At 42.8% G+C, this 19,591-nt stretch overlaps 8 protein-coding genes across 8 annotated transcripts; 5 read left to right on the top strand and 3 right to left on the bottom strand.

Moving 5' to 3' along the window:
- Positions 1-2,967: 2,967 nt before the first annotated feature.
- On the top strand, positions 2,968-3,714 carry EAE98_000074 (uncharacterized protein; the record flags this gene model as incomplete). Its single annotated transcript, XM_038947692.1, has 1 exon — positions 2,968-3,714. The coding sequence occupies one exon, from the start codon at positions 2,968-2,970 to the stop codon at positions 3,712-3,714; it is 747 nt and encodes a 248-aa protein (XP_038815369.1).
- Positions 3,715-4,262: 548 nt separating this feature from the next.
- On the top strand, positions 4,263-5,268 carry EAE98_000075 (uncharacterized protein). The gene is made up of 3 exons (XM_038947693.1): positions 4,263-4,407; positions 4,466-4,593; positions 4,648-5,268. Exons 1-3 carry the CDS (start codon positions 4,341-4,343, stop codon positions 4,852-4,854), a joined length of 402 nt encoding a protein of 133 aa, XP_038815370.1. The 5' UTR covers positions 4,263-4,340; the 3' UTR covers positions 4,855-5,268.
- Positions 5,269-6,206: 938 nt separating this feature from the next.
- Positions 6,207-6,968, bottom strand: EAE98_000076 (uncharacterized protein). Its single transcript, XM_038947694.1, has 3 exons — positions 6,919-6,968; positions 6,468-6,848; positions 6,207-6,413 (listed from the first exon to the last, which is right to left on the bottom strand). Exons 2-3 carry the CDS (start codon positions 6,840-6,842, stop codon positions 6,321-6,323), a joined length of 468 nt encoding a protein of 155 aa, XP_038815371.1. The 5' UTR covers positions 6,843-6,848; positions 6,919-6,968; the 3' UTR covers positions 6,207-6,320.
- Positions 6,969-7,102: 134 nt separating this feature from the next.
- Positions 7,103-8,162, top strand: EAE98_000077 (uncharacterized protein). Its single transcript, XM_038947695.1, has 5 exons — positions 7,103-7,158; positions 7,217-7,250; positions 7,377-7,504; positions 7,630-7,732; positions 7,822-8,162. Exons 2-5 carry the CDS (start codon positions 7,228-7,230, stop codon positions 7,925-7,927), a joined length of 360 nt encoding a protein of 119 aa, XP_038815372.1. The 5' UTR covers positions 7,103-7,158; positions 7,217-7,227; the 3' UTR covers positions 7,928-8,162.
- Positions 8,163-9,346: 1,184 nt separating this feature from the next.
- EAE98_000078 (uncharacterized protein) lies at positions 9,347-12,090 on the bottom strand (the record flags this gene model as incomplete). The annotated part of the gene is made up of 5 exons (XM_038947696.1): positions 9,347-9,831; positions 10,007-10,292; positions 10,348-11,130; positions 11,176-11,838; positions 11,896-12,090. The coding sequence occupies 5 exons, from the start codon at positions 12,088-12,090 to the stop codon at positions 9,347-9,349; spliced, it is 2,412 nt and encodes an 803-aa protein (XP_038815373.1).
- Positions 12,091-12,748: 658 nt separating this feature from the next.
- On the top strand, positions 12,749-15,546 carry EAE98_000079 (uncharacterized protein; the record flags this gene model as incomplete). The annotated part of the gene is made up of 3 exons (XM_038947697.1): positions 12,749-13,411; positions 13,519-13,881; positions 13,969-15,546. The coding sequence occupies 3 exons, from the start codon at positions 12,749-12,751 to the stop codon at positions 15,544-15,546; spliced, it is 2,604 nt and encodes an 867-aa protein (XP_038815374.1).
- A 424-nt stretch (positions 15,547-15,970) lies between these two features.
- On the top strand, positions 15,971-18,112 carry EAE98_000080 (uncharacterized protein; the record flags this gene model as incomplete). The annotated part of the gene is made up of 2 exons (XM_038947698.1): positions 15,971-16,929; positions 16,978-18,112. 2 exons carry the CDS (start codon positions 15,971-15,973, stop codon positions 18,110-18,112), a joined length of 2,094 nt encoding a protein of 697 aa, XP_038815375.1.
- A 4-nt stretch (positions 18,113-18,116) lies between these two features.
- EAE98_000081 (uncharacterized protein) lies at positions 18,117-19,373 on the bottom strand. The gene is made up of 3 exons (XM_038947699.1): positions 19,158-19,373; positions 18,827-19,042; positions 18,117-18,699 (listed from the first exon to the last, which is right to left on the bottom strand). Exons 1-3 carry the CDS (start codon positions 19,232-19,234, stop codon positions 18,402-18,404), a joined length of 591 nt encoding a protein of 196 aa, XP_038815376.1. The 5' UTR covers positions 19,235-19,373; the 3' UTR covers positions 18,117-18,401.
- Positions 19,374-19,591: the final 218 nt, after the last annotated feature.

Genomic DNA, 19,591 nt, shown 5'->3' on the forward strand with positions numbered 1-19,591 from the left:
TGGAGAAGGGATGAATGATTCCAGATACCAAGTTGTCATGTTGATGTATGAATATCAATCTGCTTATTTGGGTATACCACATTAGGCAAGGCTTCTCGGAATCCGCCTCAATGCTGCAGCTGCAGAGTGGTCTCTCCTCTCCAAGATAAGCTGTGAACCCTCAATAAATGCTATTAGAGTAATCGTGCAGCCCGGGCCCACTTATTTCATGCACATCCCCTGGCAGCTTACGGCTCGGTAACCAGATGCGAATCGGAGACTATGTGTTTCAGATGTGTGTGTAAACATGCAGACATTTGAATTGTATGGACGACCCGAATCTGGAGATCATTCCATTTGAAGGCGTCCTCCTCTATCTCTAGTATTTGTTTCCCTACACTACAGCATAAGATTGAATTGTGTGAGTAAAACGACCTGGTTGGTCCCACACAGACCAAAGGCTGCGAGATCAGAATTAGAGCATATACCTGCGCATAGTCCTCGTTGTCACATTTTAGCTCTCGTCGTCGCCTATCAGAAGTTGAAACAAAATTCAATTTCGAACTATATTCTTAATTAATAAATGATTAATATCAGATATGTCAGGTAATAATGAAATAAGTGTATAAAGAATACCAAGGTAGGTGGTCAGTGTAGTGACGTTAGGTCACGCCTACTAAGATCTAGCGAGTGCGCTAGGCTCGTAGCCGGTTGTACAGGTATGTAGGTAAGGATTGCTTCTTCCTGTAACCAATCCTGCTCCCTAAATAGGATACAGCCTTGGTAATTAGAACTTACATAGCAGGCTCTACATTATCTGTAGTCTGATCATACAAACAGTAAATAACCCAATGTCAATATAGATCGAAAACAAAAATATTAATTCTTCGGGGTATGATGATTCGACACGAAGTTTAAAGTTAATAATGAATCTCGATGATTCATAGGAGCTAATCATATGCCCTGGTAACCCTTGAGTAGATCTATTGTAACTTAAATTACATTAAACACTATTTGATTCGTTCCCCAACTCTTCCTTCAGTTTCTATTCTCTTATTCATGATCAGTTAAATCAGCCTTACACGAGCCTAGACTACTCTATTAAGATCTGTATACCTGTTCTCGTTACTACTTTAGTCTAACTGGATTAAGTCCATCGGCCTTTTAACAATCGATGATCGCTTTCCAGATGAACTTCGCTCCTTGGGAGCTTATAGGTGATATGCAACCTCCCAAGAGCTCACATAAGTTCTAATTTTTTTCAGAAGTAGAGTAAAAGTGGTGATGGCTTTGTTGCTGTTGTTTGCCGAAGGTGAAAATCGCTAAAGTGGCTAGACCGGTGCTCCTTGTTGTTCTGGTGTCGATGATTAAACTAGCTACAGCGGCTGAAGGACTGAAGGTCACGGCAATTATTAGTCCATATCTAATCTCTTGATGCCGATGGAATCATATGTAATTGTCGGCTCCCGTTAGTGGTCGATTATTTGTTAGTCTGGGGAAGAAACAAGCACTTCTGCTGGGGAAGGAAGTCACTTATCACGACAAGACACTTGTATTTTTGGTATTAAAACATGAATTATCCAATCAGTTTTGAACTGAGTCAATGACTTTTAAGCTTTTTAAAATCTATTTTAATATCAGCTTATGATATGGTGGGTATGCATCGAGAACTCTATTCAGACTCAGACTTTAACAGCTCAACCTCAGCGCGTCTCAACATGTCAGAAGCAGTTTCCGGAGTGATTTTCTCGTGATGGCTCGGCAAGTAAATCGTAACCACCGAAGAGTTTTCGGATCGAGGAGCGCAATAAGGGAGAGTAGAAGTGCAAACGAAAGTAATTGGGTTTTGATTTTTGTTCCGTGACATCTAAAGGCGCTTGGTGGGGACCCGAAACAGCGGATGATATGCATTAGCTTCAGGCCCTTCATCGAAATAACACCTATGAACACATACCATTTGGAAATAAATATCCAAAAAGCTCATCACTACTTCGGGCCAAGTACAATACAGCTACCGATGGAGCTTTTCGATCTGTGTGAGGCCTACCAGAGCTCTTGCACGAGCTTTGGAATAACAAGATCCTCAAATGATCAGACTGCCCACCAAGGCGTAAAGATCACGAATGCATCATTTTTCCATAAAATGCGTTCATTCTTTTCCACTTCTTGCTTTCAGATAATCGTCCGAAAATGCCTTACACCGTAACGATTTGAGATGGTAGTGCCTTGGAATCAGAGAGGTCAAAGTTGAGCTGCTTGACGATTTCGCCGATATTTACTAGGTAAAATAAATTTATGAGGGTAAGAAAGTGGCACCGTAAGTTCAGTGATGAAAGTTCATCTTTGTCTCATTCCTACGCGTGGATGAAAAGGAGGGTAGATTTTGTTCGATAAATGAGCCTGTCGTATTGGCTCGCCAGTGCATAACTTACGGGTCTTTATCCGTAGGAAATACATGATTATCAAAACCCACTTGATTTCAAGCGGGAGCTATCTTCCATATTGCCACATTTATGATTACTTGCGCACGTCATCCATTAAATTTAGTCTCAGCCCGCCACATTGCACTGACAAAGTTCAGAAATAGAGAAAGCACAGAAAATTCACAATTATATCATTAGTTGATGAAGAGAAGAGGCCACAAGGAGATATTGGCCGTGTGAATGCCGAGGCCGCCAATGGAGGAATATCTCAAGGTCTTAGTACTAATGGTAATCATGTCACAGATCTGTCACACAATGTGATGTCTTTTAATTTGCAAGAAAACAGCGCAGGAAAGCTAGAGAAGAGCTGAATCCTACGTTCATTGAGCATTTCAATCTCCGTCCAGCGTTCCAGGAATAGTTGCCTCAGAACGGCGACACGAATTGACGCTTACTTGGCAAGTTACTCGATGAAAATGTCATAGCATTACCATGACGAAGGTCCTGCTATCGTAGGTGATCTTGTCATTTTTCAGGCTATTTGAGGTGATTTCAATGCTCGCTTATGAATGTGGACTACTTTATCAAAGCAACTCATCCGAGCACTATTCTCGATCTGGAGCCCCTTGAGCTTAAGGACGAAAGATTATCCGCATGGCACGACACTTTTGTGGACGTACCAACCCCTTTGAAATGCAAGTACGATCGCAATGTCAATCTTTCCGGCGCGGAATTTAGCAGCATAGAGGAATGTACCGCAGCTCTAGCCACTATCATGATGTATGACAAATGTGGCTTACTGCAAATGGTTCTTTACCAAGATGGCCGCGAAGAGATTCGAAAACCAGCACGCAAGATTGTGGGCGAGAGAAAACTTAAGCCCTTGATTGAACTACTCATGCCTTGGGTTCCTCAACTTTTTTCTAGTTCGTTCACGGAGAATGACTTGATTGATCCAAGGACGTTGAGAATAATGTGTGATGCGGTGGCCGCAGTTGCAAATAACATGGAGATGCCTGAGATTGAAGCCGAATGTGTGGGCCCTCAAAAGATCTACAAGTCTCTCACGCGCCTGATGATGGATCTAGGAGAGGCCATGGTAAGATGTGAGGGTGTGGAAACTTATCTCGCCACCAGTTTGTTCTTGTTTTTGGCAGCGGAAGAGATCTATTCCCATTTAAAGGAGTCAGATCAACTCGCTCTCCGATCTATCGTAGCGATGTTCCTCAGAAACTATGTTGCTTCACTCTTGCTGGTTGAGTCAATAGATTCTCAAACACACAACCCTAAATTGGCAAAGGTGATTGCATAAATCTTCCAGCTGTATCTTGTTTTTTGGATATCTCTTGTTTCAAATGACTGCTGTTGTCTGAACATCGTGGCTGTTGCAAAGTAAATCTGATCTATGAACGTTGTTGTCATACATACGAACATAGCTACACTTGATTCGCACGGGAAAGATGTTAAAACAGGCCGGCTACCTGCAGCTGAAACGGCATTCTATGCCTGGAAGTTAGTTATCGAATTATAGTTCAATATAAAAATGATTTTAAAGAATTTTGTTGGCGACTTGCAAATTCCTTCATTTGTGCTCCCTTTCCAACCCTAAACCATGAAATTGCTAATAAATACAATCACAAGAGAGTTCCTAGTGTGTAATGTTTACACCAGATTCTGACATAACATGATTCCGTAAAACAAATGTACATGTAATGTATGTAGTGTTTGGCTAGGTTGCTATTGATTCGTAGGGAGGGAGGGGAGGCTCGGGAGGGCAAAGCGCCATCATGCTTTCCCCACCCCATTCCCCACTTAAATATTTTCTTCTCACGAGCTTTTCACGTGCGTGAAACATATCGTTTTTAGTCGTCGTCTTAAATCTTAAATGTCGAAGTAACAACCTTTTCCGAGTAAACATAAGATATCGTGCTGGTGAAGATGGATGCCAAAATGCCCAAAGCCGTGAAACCTAAGCGTCGCAAGAAGAGCCAGTCGAGAACTGAAGGTATGTGTATTATCATGTTTGATGAAAACCACACATACATGTACTAATATCAAAATAGTAACAAACATATCCGACAGTGAAAGTGACACTGCTCCTAAATCTCAATCTCTCAAGCCAAAAGCTCAATCAGCAGCTGTCAAATCAATCTCTCAAACTACGCCAACTGCATCAGTCAAAGCCCCATCTGTAATTTACACTCCCTTTCCAAATTTTCTCGGGATTTTGTTAACCTATTTCCAGAAACCAACGTTAGTGAAAGACTCGGCTCTCGCTGAAAAGTTCACATCTCATTATCTTCAACGTATCACTACTGAATTCTCTGAAGATCTGGATAAGATCCGTGAAGCGGATGATTTCAATGAGAATGCGTTGCAAATATTGGTACATGCGTTAAAGCAAGGTACGGAAGTTTGGGGGGAGGAAGAGATGAGAAGAATTGTTGGATAGGTTGCGAGTGGATATGGAGATTAAGGAGAAGTCTAAATATGGAAAATTATGTGACGATGACCGAGTTGGTAAAAGACCAGCGTGGATACGTTGTTGGAAGACGATACCCATCCTGATGATGAGAGCAACGGAAATGGGGCAGCAAAGGTCGTGAAATATGAAAACAGTGCGCTTCGAAGCGTTTGAATCGACCGCAAAAAATGGGAAAATTGGATGGTAGTCCCAAGAGATATAGACGAGGCGAGTGGATATGTACAGACAGACCATTGATGGCGTTACGGTTTCGAAAGGAAGTCAAAAGTACCATAATCATATTTCTTTTCGGACGTCGGATCTTATACATGTACTTTTAGGTATCTGCGGATCATAAATCACATTTCCGCAAGCAGTTCATACATCAGATATTGACATCCCCAGTAGTGATCATAACAAAATTTCTAAAATGTGAACCTCCAATATTATTTGACTTCGGTCAGATAAGCGCAAAGTCAAAGAAAAACACCATCTCCCAAATCCCGGGAATAAAATCCGAGAACCGTTCTTATTCCCAGTCGATGTAACTTTTTAAATTTTTGGCTCGGAATCTGTTGGTGTAAGTTAGAGAAACGGGTGAAAAACTCAGACGTGCAACAAAAGATAAATTTGAGCGAGCACCACGTGATGTATAAAATGCCTAGTCGGCAAGGCGGTGATGTGTCTTTTTTCTGGCCAAAGTCTCATATTTTTGATGTCGGTTTGTTATGAGCCTATGTATGATGTCCATGTAGTCTTGAGATCACGAGTATGTAGTGGTCACTGTCGCGCACGAAGTTCCTGGATCAAAACGCACAAACAGCAATGTGGGAAATGTCACTTCTCGAGCTTCCTTTAGTTATCCTGTCAATCGTTGGAATGTTCTACTGTAAAGACCTTTAAGGCATTTATGTTGCCAAAATTAGGAAGAACATCACAAAGATAGAACAGTCCCTGAATTCTAGCAATACTTGGATGTCTTTGGGCGCCTTGTATTCTCTGAAGAAGGGTAAGGGGATACTGACTAGGTGGATAGGAGGTAGCTGGGGATCTTGAACATGTATAGTAATGCTTGCGCGCATGAAGATGATTATGTGAGTATGGATGGGCCGCGGATTAGGTAAAGGTGACGAGTGCTAAAGCTGGGGCATAGAGGAACAATGGCTAGGCCTGGGTCATGGTAATGCAGCGGGGTAGCCAATTCCGGTGGTAGATTTCTGCTGGCTCTCGTCATCTCTTCAATAGAAAATTATGGTTTCATTCTTCAGTCATTCCAAGGCCTTAAGCCGATTTTGTTCAACATATTCACAAGAATCACTTTCACGTTTCAAAGCCAATAATTGATAAATCAAGCATGTCTGCCATAGATTCTGCGTAGCATTGAGTAATATCTGAACTACACCATAGCGTGCGAAAATCTATTCCTTCACATTCGACTATCCATTGATGATAATTTATTTGTTGGCATCATCGAAGATGTAGGTCAAGTGGCAGCGTCCACAGTATTGTCGGTCGTGCATGGCAGCCATGAAGACACCGGCACCACACTGAAGATAAGTTAGTAGCGTTCCAAAATTGCCAGTCATTGTAGGGTAACTTACGTCTGGAGTTGGGCACTCTCTGCGGAGACGCTCGATCTTTCCATCACCATCAACCTTGTAGTACTTCAATACAGCGAGCTTGGTCTTCTTGCGCTTGTGCTTGATCTTCTTTGGGGTAGTGTAGACCTTCTTCTTGCGCTTCTTGCCACCACCACGGAGACGTAACACCAAGTGAAGAGTGGACTCCTTTTGGATGTTGTAGTCGGAGAGGGTGCGGCCATCTTCGAGTTGCTTTCCGGCGAAGATCAATCGCTGTTGGTCGGGTGGGATTCCCTCCTTGTCTTGGATCTTGGCCTTGACATTGTCGATGGTGTCCGAAGACTCAACCTCGAGGGTGATGGTTTTGCCCGTGAGGGTCTTGACGAAGATCTGCATGACTATCTTCAAAGAGGTGTTAGAATTCAATCATATTCAAATTATGCGATTTCGCATTCAGATAGCAATGACATACCTGGACAACGGTTTAGATTGTCTTCCTCAAAGGTCTTGTAGAGTTCGAAAAGAAAAGTTGAACACAATTGATAGGGAATTTCGAAAGTTTGGTTGTGCGCTAAAATGCGTTAGCGCCAAGCTAGGTCTCGCTTACCAGATCACACAATTGAATATTGATAGATGTTGACTTACAAGATTTCAATCCTACGAACGACAATCGCCAACCAACAACCAAAGATTTGAATAATCCGCCAATTCAGTAAGTTTGCAGATATCTTCAAAGTTGATCTCCGGAAAAATTTAACAAATTATTTTAGAATCCGCAAAAATGGTCAAGAAGCGCGCGTCCAAGTACGATTTCCCACTCCATCCATAATTTACGACGAGCTCTTCGAGAAATGATACAGTTATCATGATTATATCAACGTCGAAAAGCATGAAATACTTAGCAAATCAGGAGGCTGATTGATTTTATAGCGGACGTAACAAGAAGGGTCGTGGTCACGTCAAGCCCATCAGATGCTCCAACTGCTCCCGATGCACACCAAAGGACAAGGCGATCAAGAGATTTACCATCCGTAACATGGTTGAGTCCGCTGCCATCCGTACGTTCTGATTATCCCAGATAATTCCCTTTCATCAATTTCGCAGAAAATATGGAACATCGAGAGATTTGGCGGATGAGAGACTTTGGACTTTTGCAACAGATGCTAACACGAATTCATTACAGGTGATATCTCAGAGGCATCTGTCTTCTCTGAGTACACAGTTCCCAAGATGTACCTCAAATTGCAATACTGCGTCTCTTGCGCCATCCACGGCAAGATTGTCCGGTATGTTAATGCTATGAGATGAATCCTTGGTTGAACTGCCAGTAAGTTTGACCCTACAAGAACACTTGGGCTGATTCCCTTTTCTACAGTGTCCGATCCCGTGTTGGAAGACGTAACCGTGCCCCACCTCCCCGTGTTAGATACAACAAGGACGGAAAGAAGGTCAACCCAAACCAAGCTGCCGCTAAGGCTTAGAGTGCTTTAGGTTGGGAACGGAGGAGTTATCGACTGGGTTTTTCGGGATGCATTTTGTCTTAACCAATTTCTAATGCAAAAAGCATTGCTTAGACAAATATGACCTCATTGACTGATGATAAATCTTCAATTAATCTTCTCAATCTTTCAAACATGTGATATTTTACTGGAAACTGCTTTGGTCGGATCTTCATTGTGCATTCAAAATTCCTATGGTAGTAGACAATATGCGCAGGCCCTCTTAAGTACTCCGTATGTGCCCAACTTCTACATGAGAATTTCCGTGCTCAGATCCTGGACAGCAGCTGTTTTGTTCTTCGCCTGATGGCCTGCTCAGAGCATGGTCGATTGGATGATTAGTTGCCTTTGAGTGGACATCAACCATGATCGTGATGCTAGTTGATCATTGCAAGTGCTTGCTCGCGTTTCGTGCATGTACGTGTCAAGACCTTTCTAGAATCAGTTTTGACTACATCTTTTCAGTCACTCTTAGAAATACATCGCTTTCCTTTTGATATTGCTAACATCGCTTTCACCTCAGTGAGCGGTCTTTCTCAACATAGGTATTCATATACAACTCCGAAGCATTAACAGATTTATGCATATCAACCTTAGCAATGTGGTTTGTGAATTCTTGACATCTCCCTGTTCTCTACACAACCCTACATGCAGCACACAGCACAGCTTGGGCATCGCGTCGGAAATCCAACATCTATCATCCAACATATCCAACATATCCAACATATCCAACTCGACGACACAAGAAATGTACCGAGATGAACTCAAACAGTCTGCACTTCCAAGAGACAGAGCGATTATACTCCCATTCAACAGTCAGGAAATGAGAAGTGGTGTACTAGAGGTTTTTACAAGAAATTATGGCGTTTTCGATACAGTAAAATTCACAAACCAGGGCGGAACGAGGGAGTGACGATGAAGTGATGATCCTGAGACGGGGGGGGTAAGATTGTTATTTCATTCTTTACATGGTACACCGAAGAGGAGTAGAACGAGGACGAGCCTCCCCAGGAAATTGGCTGCACGAAGTTAACGATGGAGAAGCAAAAGGTAGTTTGAGAGGAGTGGCTGAGGGGGAAATGGAGATATTCGCTTTACTCTATATATTAGGAACCTTTCAAAATCTAGAATTTCAATGATTTGAGCTGAATTTCGACGATACATGTTTTTGTAGTTAGTTATAAATGTGATTGAAGTGTTTGACATGTCGGGAACTTCTTGATATTCAAAGCTTGCTGTGCTAAACCTTAAGAGATGGTAAAAAATCGAAAGATCTCTCAACATTCAAAAGTTACATTTTTTGCCATTTCTAAATATTGAATATCTGGTCAAAGATTTATGATTTTGTCATGATCTAATCCAATGTTAACCACAGCCCATCCACATTTTCCACCTCTTACTTTAATCGTTTGCCTCAACTCTTCGTAGGATAATCTGTCTCGCGGTAGGATTGTCTAATAGATCCATATGCAACTTTTTCAGAACCCCTTCGCATGCTTGTCTACCAGCATAAATCTTCTCTGCTGCCTCTGACAAAGACATCCCTTCTTCATCCGATGCCTCTATAGGCAAATTTAGCAAAGCAATGCCCTGCGTAAGTCGTGGCATCATGAATGCCGTGCCCTCCAACGGTAGATAGTTGCCAATGATGCTTTGAATACCTTTTAAGTCCTGGGAAAAGCGAGCTGCGCCTAACGTTGTGAAATCCTGCCTGAGGAGGACTTCGTTAAAAAGCAAGTCTTCAAGGGCTGAGATTGCTTGACGCCAAATTCGCATGAATGCAGGATAAGAAATGGTTTTCTCGAGATAAGCCATTTTCTCTTTCATTACCTGAAGAGGTTGGTCAAGCTCGGCTGATATTGTTAAAGAGGACGTGTAATGTGGTACTAAACATGATCAGTGAAAAGCTCGTGGAAATTCAGGCAAGTTGAACAATTCAAATATTGTAAAAATGCTAATTAATCATCGAAACAGTCCGAATCCTTCATGGATACTGGACAATTCAAAGGGTATCAAGGAGTTAGATGATTAGGGGGTTTAGGATGAAAGAAAATAACTTACAAGATTGAGAGTCTTGACCAACTGTTGTCCATTGCGCTTGAGTGAGATAAGCTCTGAAAGCAGTTGGAAATGGATATTTAATCGCTCTCTGTAGAAGATCTCCCGCGTTGCTTCGTATCTTCTTGAAGCCTTGGATGGTTGTATCGAAGATGGTTCCTTCACCAGTGCCTAGCTTGAGCGAAGTAGATAGTTTCAGTTGCGAACAGGTAATCGGGCCAGCGATGGCGCTATCCGGATGTACACCTTGTGCCCTCTCGTCCAATTGAAAATATAATTCCACGAAAAACTAACCAAAAATCAGTACTTGTCGTCATCATAGTGTATTGAGAGAAGATGCTGACCGCTTCGTTGCTAAGGAATTCCAGAGTTGAGATAATATGATCTGCGCTACCAAAGACTTTGCAAAGACTGACGAGCCCAGCCATTCCCTCGACAGATCGTTGTTGTTCTTTAGTGGCGCCTGTAGCTATACGGCCAACAGTTGAGGTAAGTGAGGTATAAGCATCCAGAGATTCGGACAGGCGAATTTGGTACCTATCAAGAACCGCGATTTGAGTATTGAGGAAGAAACGAAGTTTATGTGAGACTTTTCTGAGGTCTTTATATTGTGTTGTAATTGCCTTCAGGAGATCAGTGACCTTGGTAGCACCAAAGGTACCTTTAGTCTTCTTAGACTCGTTGCTGTCGTAGTCAATATCTCCATTGTCTGGCGATTCCATTATTTCTTCATATCTTTGGAAGGCAAATCTTTCCTCAGCTTCTAGCCAGGGAAGGAACCATTTATCTAGAACATGCCAAGTCACACCAACCCATCCAACTTCAGAATTGCCACCATCATACTTGTGCTTGATTCGGATAGCATCGTCCCAGACCATTAATTGGCCTATAAATTTACTCAAGTGCGCGGAGTTGTGCTGAATTTCGTTAAGAACAAAATCGGTCTTCTCTTTGACTAATGGCAAGAGTGCTGTGATAAAGGCAGATACAGGGTCTATGTAAAGTGAGTTCCCCGCTAAAGGACTACCTAAGAAGTGTGCAGCCAGAACAGGTCCAGCATTGTCTCGAAGATAAGTCTCATGCGCATCTATAACATCAATGATCCAGTTTAGGTAATATTCCCCGAGCTAATTTTGTCAGAGTGATTTCATAAACGGAAGATAGAAACTTACAAGACTGCTCGCACTCGTAGGCGTGGTTCCCATGAAGTGATAGCGAAATTTCAGTTCACTCTCCTTCACTAGAACTTCGAAAGGAAGAAGGACAAGGGGCTCTCGAGCTTCTCTAATTTCTGGAGCTTGCAGGTCTAAAAGTCTTCCAAAGCATATTTGCCATTCCTTGGAAACTTCAACAGTGAGATCTGGCCAGTTCAAGGCTTTGAGTACATCCCGGAATTCTTTGACCATGATTTGAACCATCTGGTCCCATAAATGATTGGAAGTCTCTTCGACGTAAGAAACGAGATGAGGGGCAGCAATTTCTGTGGAATTCTGAGTCGCTTGTAAAGTCATCGCAAGTTGTTTTAATCGCACATATGGCTTTAGAGCCTCAGTAGGGTTTTCAGGTAAATTTTGATGAGCTTCCTTGGTCAGATCATCGACATCCTTCAATAGTTCAACATATGCTTGTGCCAATTCGACCTGTTGTAGTTTCTCCATCGGCCCTTTCAAACGTCGCACTGCTTCCTCTGGAGTATCTGAAGATGTAAGAATCATCATCCGTGCTCGTAAGTCCTCTTGGTGTTGCTCAAAAGTTTGAGTCTTTTGGGTCATCGACGAAGTATGATTTGCGGCGGATTTTTTGGCCTCAGCGAGCTTGGTTTTGGCATCTTTCAACTAGAAGAAGTTCTAGTTAGCTAGTAGAATGAAATCAACATATATACTGCAACTTACTTGCTCTTCCAGCTGTCTTTGCTTTGCTTCTACGTTCTCCAATAAGCTCGATAGATCTGTCATATCTGTGGTGGTTTGGATTTTGTCGTTCAACCAGTCTTCAACTCTAATATTTCTTTCTCCAACTGGTATATCGTCGCTAGGATTGCACAAATAAGCCCTCGGGCTACGCTCCTGCTCTATATGGAGCGACATGTTTATTGATCGGGTGGTCCTTTTCGATTGACAGTTGCAATAATTGAAGTTGTCCTTAGTGAAGTGAAGGTAAATTAATGTAAGGTAGGGATGGTTATGTAACAATTAAATTTTAGCGTCGCCAAAAAGCACTTACAGAATTTATATGGACATCTACGTTCACTCAACCAAACGTTAAAAACACACACTTACATTTCGATTTCCTATAATAATATCAAAATATGTACCAGATGATAGAAAAGCCGGACACCAAGTCAATTTGAAGCTCCCAAATATTTCAATTTAATTTTCAAATCTGAATCTTAGTTACCAGATTTAATTTCGAATATTGAAAAGAGCAATTCTATTTATTTTTGATGTTTGGTTCCATCTCATGCATTGTGGAGAGCACCTACCATTTTCCGGGGTCCCTTTTGAAAGACGACGACGTCACCGAAATATGCGCGGGCTGTATCTACTAGGTAGCTGTCAATAAACTTTTTCTTTAATCCTACAGCTCACTTTGGGCTTTTCGAGATGTTTCAAACCCAATAATTAATCAAAACGTGCATTGCGCTTAGCAACAGTTCTTACAATGGCGCGTAGATGATAATACGAAGCATATTCGCAACCATTGACTCTACCATTTCAGGTGCAAGTGGCGAAAGGCATATAGACCATGGGGACACCTACGAAGCGGAGGAAGCTCAACAATGATACAAAATCCAATGGTTCTCGAAATCTCGACTTCTTTTTCGGAAAGCAAAAGAAAGATGAAGAAGGGTTGTCGTCTCGATCAGTCGGCAGTCCAATCCTGAGCAGCCCAGGTAGCGCGGGTCCTTCGGAATTGACCGATGAGCAACTGGCTAGAAAATTACAAGAGGAATGGAATCGGGAATCGATTGGCGCAAGGGATGTGGCCGAGAATCCTTCGGTGAAGATCGATGAGAAAGTTTCAGAGGCTCCAATTCCTGCGGTAGCTATTACAAGCCATACAGACGAAGAGACCTTGATTAATAGCATTCACGACCAGCCTAATGTGAAGTTGGCCAAGCCGAATATCAATAAAAATACTCTTTCTCTACAATCCGCTGGCACAGCAGAAGATACCATTTCATCAAACATACCACTGGATGAAAGCCCTTTGACTTTCGAACCTTCCAAGTATGTGTTTGATCTGCAAAAACACTGGGCTGCAGAAGGAGGGGGTGCGTCTTATGCTCTCTTGACAAGATGTTTTGTACTCGCGAATAGCACCCAGAGTCGCATAAAAATTGTAGATACTTTAGTCAATTTACTAAGGATCATTATCGAGGGTGATCCGGATGCTCTCCTACCTACTGTACGTTCATTCCGTGCCTACAAGTCTTTCATAGGCAGATACAACATTTTCGTATCATAAGTCACATAATGGGTTCCGTTGTATACTTGTACTGATTCTCAATAAAGGTCTGGCTGGCAACGAATGCGATTTCACCGCCATACATATCCCTTGAACTAGGTTTAGGAGGCTCAGCCATTTCAAAAGCATTGAAAAATGTGTGTGGGCTAGACTCTAGGTCATTGAAGACCTTATACGACAAACATGGTGATGCTGGTGATGTCGCTTTTGAGGCGAAGAAGAGACAAAGTTTCACACTGAGAAAGCCAAAGCCACTCACAATAAAAGGAGTTTACCAATCCCTAGTCAAAATAGCCAAGACGCAAGGAACAGGCAGTAGTGAGATCAAGCAACGAGTTGTTGATCGTTTGCTGCAAGATGCCAGAGGAGCAGAGGAGAGTCGATATGTTGTTAGAACTTTGTGCCAACATGTAAGTAATCATACTGTCTTCCCAATACACTCTGTACGGTTGATTTATGGAGCACCATGTCGATCTCTCACTGATCCTGTCTATTAGCTCCGTATTGGTGCAGTGAAAACTACAATGTTGATTGCTTTATCTCGAGCTTTCCAACTATCTAAACCACCGGGAGCAGACTTTCCTCTTAAATCACCACAAGAGTTGGCAAAACTTAAAAAAGAAGGCTTGACTGAGGTGTGGTCCAAAGGTGAAGAAATCGTGAAAGCATGTTTTGCAAAGAGACCCAATTATAACGACCTGGTACCCGTTTTACTTGAGATTGGAGTCTGTGAGGAACTACTAATTAGATGCGGACTAGCCTTACACATTCCGTTGCGCCCCATGTTAGGAAGTATTACTAGGGATCTTGCAGAAATGCTTACGAAGCTTCAAGGTAGAGATTTCAGTTGCGAGTATAAGTATGATGGACAACGAGCACAAGTTCATTGCGATGAGAATGGCAAAGTGTCAATATTCTCCCGGCATCTAGAACTCATGACTGACAAATATCCCGATCTTGTGGCATTAATTCCCAAGATTCGCGGAGAAGGAGTTGATAGTTTCATCATGGAAGGAGAGGTCGTTTCTGTCGATCGGGAAACTGGTGATCTGAAACCTTTTCAATCATTAGCAAATAGAGCGAGGAAAGACGTAGCGATCGGAAGTGTTACTATTAACGTGTGCTTGTTTTCTTTTGATTTGATGTATTTGAATGGCGAATCACTTCTGAATCGAACATTCCGGGAAAGACGAGAACTTCTACGGGGTTTGTTCGTCGAGGTACCGAATCAGTTCACCTGGGTGAAGAGTATCGATGCTACTTCTCAAGACTCAGAGGTTGTTTTGGAATTCTTCAAAGGTGCAACAGAGCGAAAGTGCGAAGGAATCATGGTGAAGATTCTAGATAATCTACCAAACCCCACGTTACCTGAGTCAGAGAAATTTTCAGATGAACCAGTATCCTCTATTCTCCAGACGGCCCAGAAGCATGCAAAAGAGAGAGGAAAGCCTATAGATAAAGAGCCCGAGAAGAAAACTCGAAGAAAAGCTTTATTGTCTACCTACGAGCCTGACAAACGACTGGATTCTTGGCTGAAAGTGAAGAAAGACTACAGTGCTTCATATGATACACTCGATTTGATACCTGTTGCTGCTTGGCACGGCCAAGGACGCAAAGCAAAATTTTGGTCACCAATCCTCCTCGCGGTTCGCAACGAAGAGACAGGCACTCTGGAAGCCGTGTGTAAGTGTATCTCGGGATTTAGTGATACATTTTACAAGGCCAACAAAGAATTTTACGAAGAAGGTGGCGAGCATGTTCTTGGAGGCAAACCGAATTACGTCGATTATCGAGGAGGGAACCCCGATGTATGGTTTGAACCGCAAGAGGTCTGGGAGATGGCTTTTGCGGATGTCACAATTAGTCCAGTTTATAGAGCGGCAATTGGGCTCGTGAGCGATGAAAAGGGATTAAGTTTGAGATTTCCCAGGTTCCTGAAAAAGAGAGAAGATAAATCTATAGAAGAGGCTAGCACAGGTGAATTCCTGGCTACCTTGTGGAGGAAGCAGGAACAAAAGGTTGACGGTGGAAATAATGAAGCACAGGAGGTAGATCCGGAGGAGAACGAGGAATGATCCATCACTTCACGCAAGTTGTTCCAGCTAGATGATAGAGTGCCATCGAGAGGATATTATCTATATTGGAAATGTATTGTAACCTCAATGTTTACCCGTATGTAGCAGAAGCTGCTTCCAGTAATGCCTGCAGACCATACATCTATAATGTTGCTTTCATACTTCAACTGTACACCAACTAAATGAAAGATGGTATCTGAAAACATAGACTTATTCCATCAAATCATATTCCTTAATCGTGAAGAAAGGGGTGAAACAATTGTCCTGGTGCTAAATTTACAAAACCCACTTTATCAGCATCTCGTTGCCGAGCCAACAAAGAAGTCACAACCCGGGAAAAAACAGACGATAATCGATACATTCACAACTCATTGATATTAATTTAAAGTTTACTGCAGCCAATTTCTCTGCACCAATATCTATTATGGCGAGGCTTGTATTATATAGTAGTGATGAGGAATTCCCGGACGTGAATGAAGTTATTCGAGGAAAGGCAGGAACAAAAACATCAAAAAAAGTATCTGGAGAAACAAATAGGAAGGTCGAGCGAAGTGAACCGAAAAGTGACCTGAAGAAAGAGAAAGGATCGATGGTCTCAAATGTGGAGGAATTAGGGAGTGATGAAATAGAAAGCTCTAAGAATGCAAAGCCTAAAGCTAGGAAGCGCGTTTTGAAGCAGAACTCAGATAATCCGCTTTTGAAACCGTTGAGTATGGGTACGAAGCGATCGAGTACGGAACCTAGAAAGATATCGGCTTCAAATTCAGCGGTTCCGATGACGCGAGTGGCGAAGGAAGAACCAAGGCGGAAGGCAACGGTTGTGAAACCTAGGATACCGGATTTTGAAGAGGAGCGCAAAGTTGTAGCTCGGAACTATAGGGTAACAGACTCGGAAGAGGAAAAGGATGAAGATGATTCGGGCGATTTATCAGATTTTGTACCGATGCCAAAAGTGTTGAAGGATGAACCAAAAAGGAAACCAATGGCTCCAAAGCCTAGGGTACCAGATCTTGATGAGAAACGAAGACCAACGGCTAAGAAATCTACGATAGCCGATTCAGAAGATGAAGACGAAGATGATGATTCAGATGATCTATCAGATTTCATAGTAGACGACGATGACGATTCTGACGTGTTCAAAACACCACCAAAATCGACTCGAAGACTGGTCAGGGGTCGTAGAACAGTGGTTGAAGATTCGAGTGATACTGATACAGAGGAGGAGATTCTACGACAACTACTAGATAAAACTACACTCGACGACAAAGATACACCACCTGCATTCAACCCACCTGTCTTACAGCCACCAAAGAGAGACGAGAAAGTTGAGATACGACCAGGGACTTCTTCTAGTTTTGATGACAATGGAGCTGTTTTACGATTGTAAGGAAGTCGATCTCATGGTATTAGAGATATGCTAACATATTCAAGCTCCCCCTCACCCAGAAAAGTATCCAAAGGAGTCAAACTATCAACACCCCCAGGAAGCCCGGAATTAAAACCTCGAGGCCTGGCATCGCCTAAAAAGTTATCCCGCATACCATCTACACCGCACCGTCCCAGTATGGATAGTTTCTGGTCTCAAGATCTTGTCAACGATTGGAACGATCAATACTCTCCCATGAAAACCCTCCAACCCATCTCCAAACCCAAACTTCAACCACCCTCAACTTCAGGAGGTACATCTCTCTTCAAGAAACCCCCTTCGTTCAAAGCTCCTCGCATAGACAAAGATTCCAAAAAAGCCTTCTCAATCTCCAAACACATTATCGCCTCCGATTTCCTCCTCGAACTCGACACCAAAATCACATCCGGCCGCATTGCCGAACTCTCCGCCTCTACCGGCGGCGTCCAAATCATCTGGTCCAAAAAACTCATCACAACCGCCGGTCGCGCAAATTGGAAACGCGAGACCATCAAATCTCCCCTAACCACCAATACCGATGGCAAAGCCCCCACCACATTCCGTCACTACGCATCCATCGAGCTCGCCGAAAAAGTCATCGACGACGAAAACCGTCTCTTGAATGTTCTCGCGCACGAATTCTGTCATCTGGCCAATTTCATGATCTCGAATATCAAAACTAATCCGCACGGAAAAGAATTCAAAGAATGGGCTGCGAAGTGTTCGAATGAATTTGGGGATCGCGGGATTGAGGTTACGACGAAACATTCTTATGAGATAGAGTATAAATATGTGTGGGAATGTACGGAAGCAGGTTGCAAAACACTGTTTAAGAGACATTCGAAAAGTATCGATACGCAAAGACATAGGTGTGGTGCTTGTAAGGGGGTTTTGGCACAGATCAAACCGGTGCCTAGGGGAGCGGCAAAGAATGGAAAGGAGAATGAGTATCAGATTTTTGTAAAGGAGAATATGAAGAGGATCAGAGACGAGAATCCGGGGAGTCCGCAGAAAGATATTATGGGGTTGGTAGCGAAGAAGTATCAGGAGCAGAAGGCTATTAAAGCTGCACAAGCAGGGGAGAAGGAGAGTACGCCTGATGATGGGGATGTGGAGATTGTTGCGAGGAAACTCGATTTCTTGGATTTGACGAGTCCGTGAGAGTGAGAGTGAGAGAAAAATCAAATTGGAATTTGAGATTTGTTGAATAACTAATGAAATTCAGACTATTCAGAATAATGATCATCATAATGACAGCTAATTCTGTAAATACGCATTGCTCTGTCCTGACAAAGGGAATGGAAATTTGAAAAACAACCTGTGAAACATAGCAAATCCTCAGCATCCAGCCAAATCCATACTAAATCGATCTCCATTCCATTTCGATCTCGCCCATCTCCCAATCCCCTTCCATCCGTTCCTCTCTCATTCCTCTTCCCCCTTTCATCATCTAAACCTCATCAAAAAGGCCCCAATCCTTAATCTTGAAAGTTTCCCAAATCTTTGCTGCATGTTCGACAGCATTCTCAATCAATTTTCCCTGTTTCCCCAATTGCAAATCCACATCGTCGGCTGAATATTCGCCTTTAATATGAGGCACGTTAATTGTTACCAAGATATCTGTACTCTCTCTTTCTAAACGGATAAGATTGAGCACTATGGCCGTGAAATCTGGAGCTGAGGCGCGGGAGTTGGGATCATGAGGGGGTGTTTGAGTGGCGATGAGTGTGTAGGCGGGAGTGTTTTCGCTGGGAGTTGTCAGATTTGGGTTGAGTAGATGAGGCTTGGTCATGTGACGTAGCGGGGATGGGATGATGGGGGATAGAGGATAGAGGAATGTGAAAAGAACAAAAGAATGTGAGGTAAGGTACATACGGCAATTTAGAAAACTTGGTATCAGTAATCGACCACACTTTCACAGTATCCAAATCGGAATCAACAATATCCTCCAAATGAGTCGTCATAGCCGCTCCATCGGTCGCGGGGCTAGAGCCCGCAGTACCGACTCGCTCGGTGATATCGAATATGATACTGGTGAAACCATCTTTATCCAAATAGACTTCTTGATGGTCGGGAACTTGTCTTATTGTACTGTGGAATTGTTAGTTTGGTGCTGATCGTGATGGTTTTGAGTTTTCGTCAGGAGTGGATGTGGGGCTCTGCATGTGTTTTGATGTTGGTTGGTTTTTTTCGAGAAAGAGCTTACCTGACGTCGGCGAATGTAGATGGAAGGTCGACTATGAGGGCGCCGCCGAAGAGTGGAGTGGAAGAATATGTAGTCATGATTGTAGATATTTATTTGGTATCGTATCGTATGAGAGTGTGGTGATATGATGGGGTTGTTGCTTTTGATATGTTGTGTTGGTAGGGCTGCAGTATGGGATGGCAGGGGAGGACGTCACTTGTTTGATGATTCGCTTGATGAGGAACAGGGAAGATGGAAGATTGAAGAAACCACCAATGTCTGCCCAATACTTCTCTTGGGTATTAATTTTCGTTTTATTGTTTTGAGTGAGAGGAATGGGGTGAAGTGTAATTAAGTTGTAAAGTGTGAATATGAGATGAAAGGAGAGAAGTGTGAGTAAATTTTGATAGTCTTGACGATCGGGTACACTTGCCCCATCCTCCACCTGGGCAACT

This window comes from Botrytis deweyae (assembly GCF_014898535.1).
Source record: "Botrytis deweyae strain B1 chromosome Unknown BDEW_001, whole genome shotgun sequence".
Taxonomy (NCBI): domain Eukaryota; kingdom Fungi; phylum Ascomycota; class Leotiomycetes; order Helotiales; family Sclerotiniaceae; genus Botrytis; species Botrytis deweyae.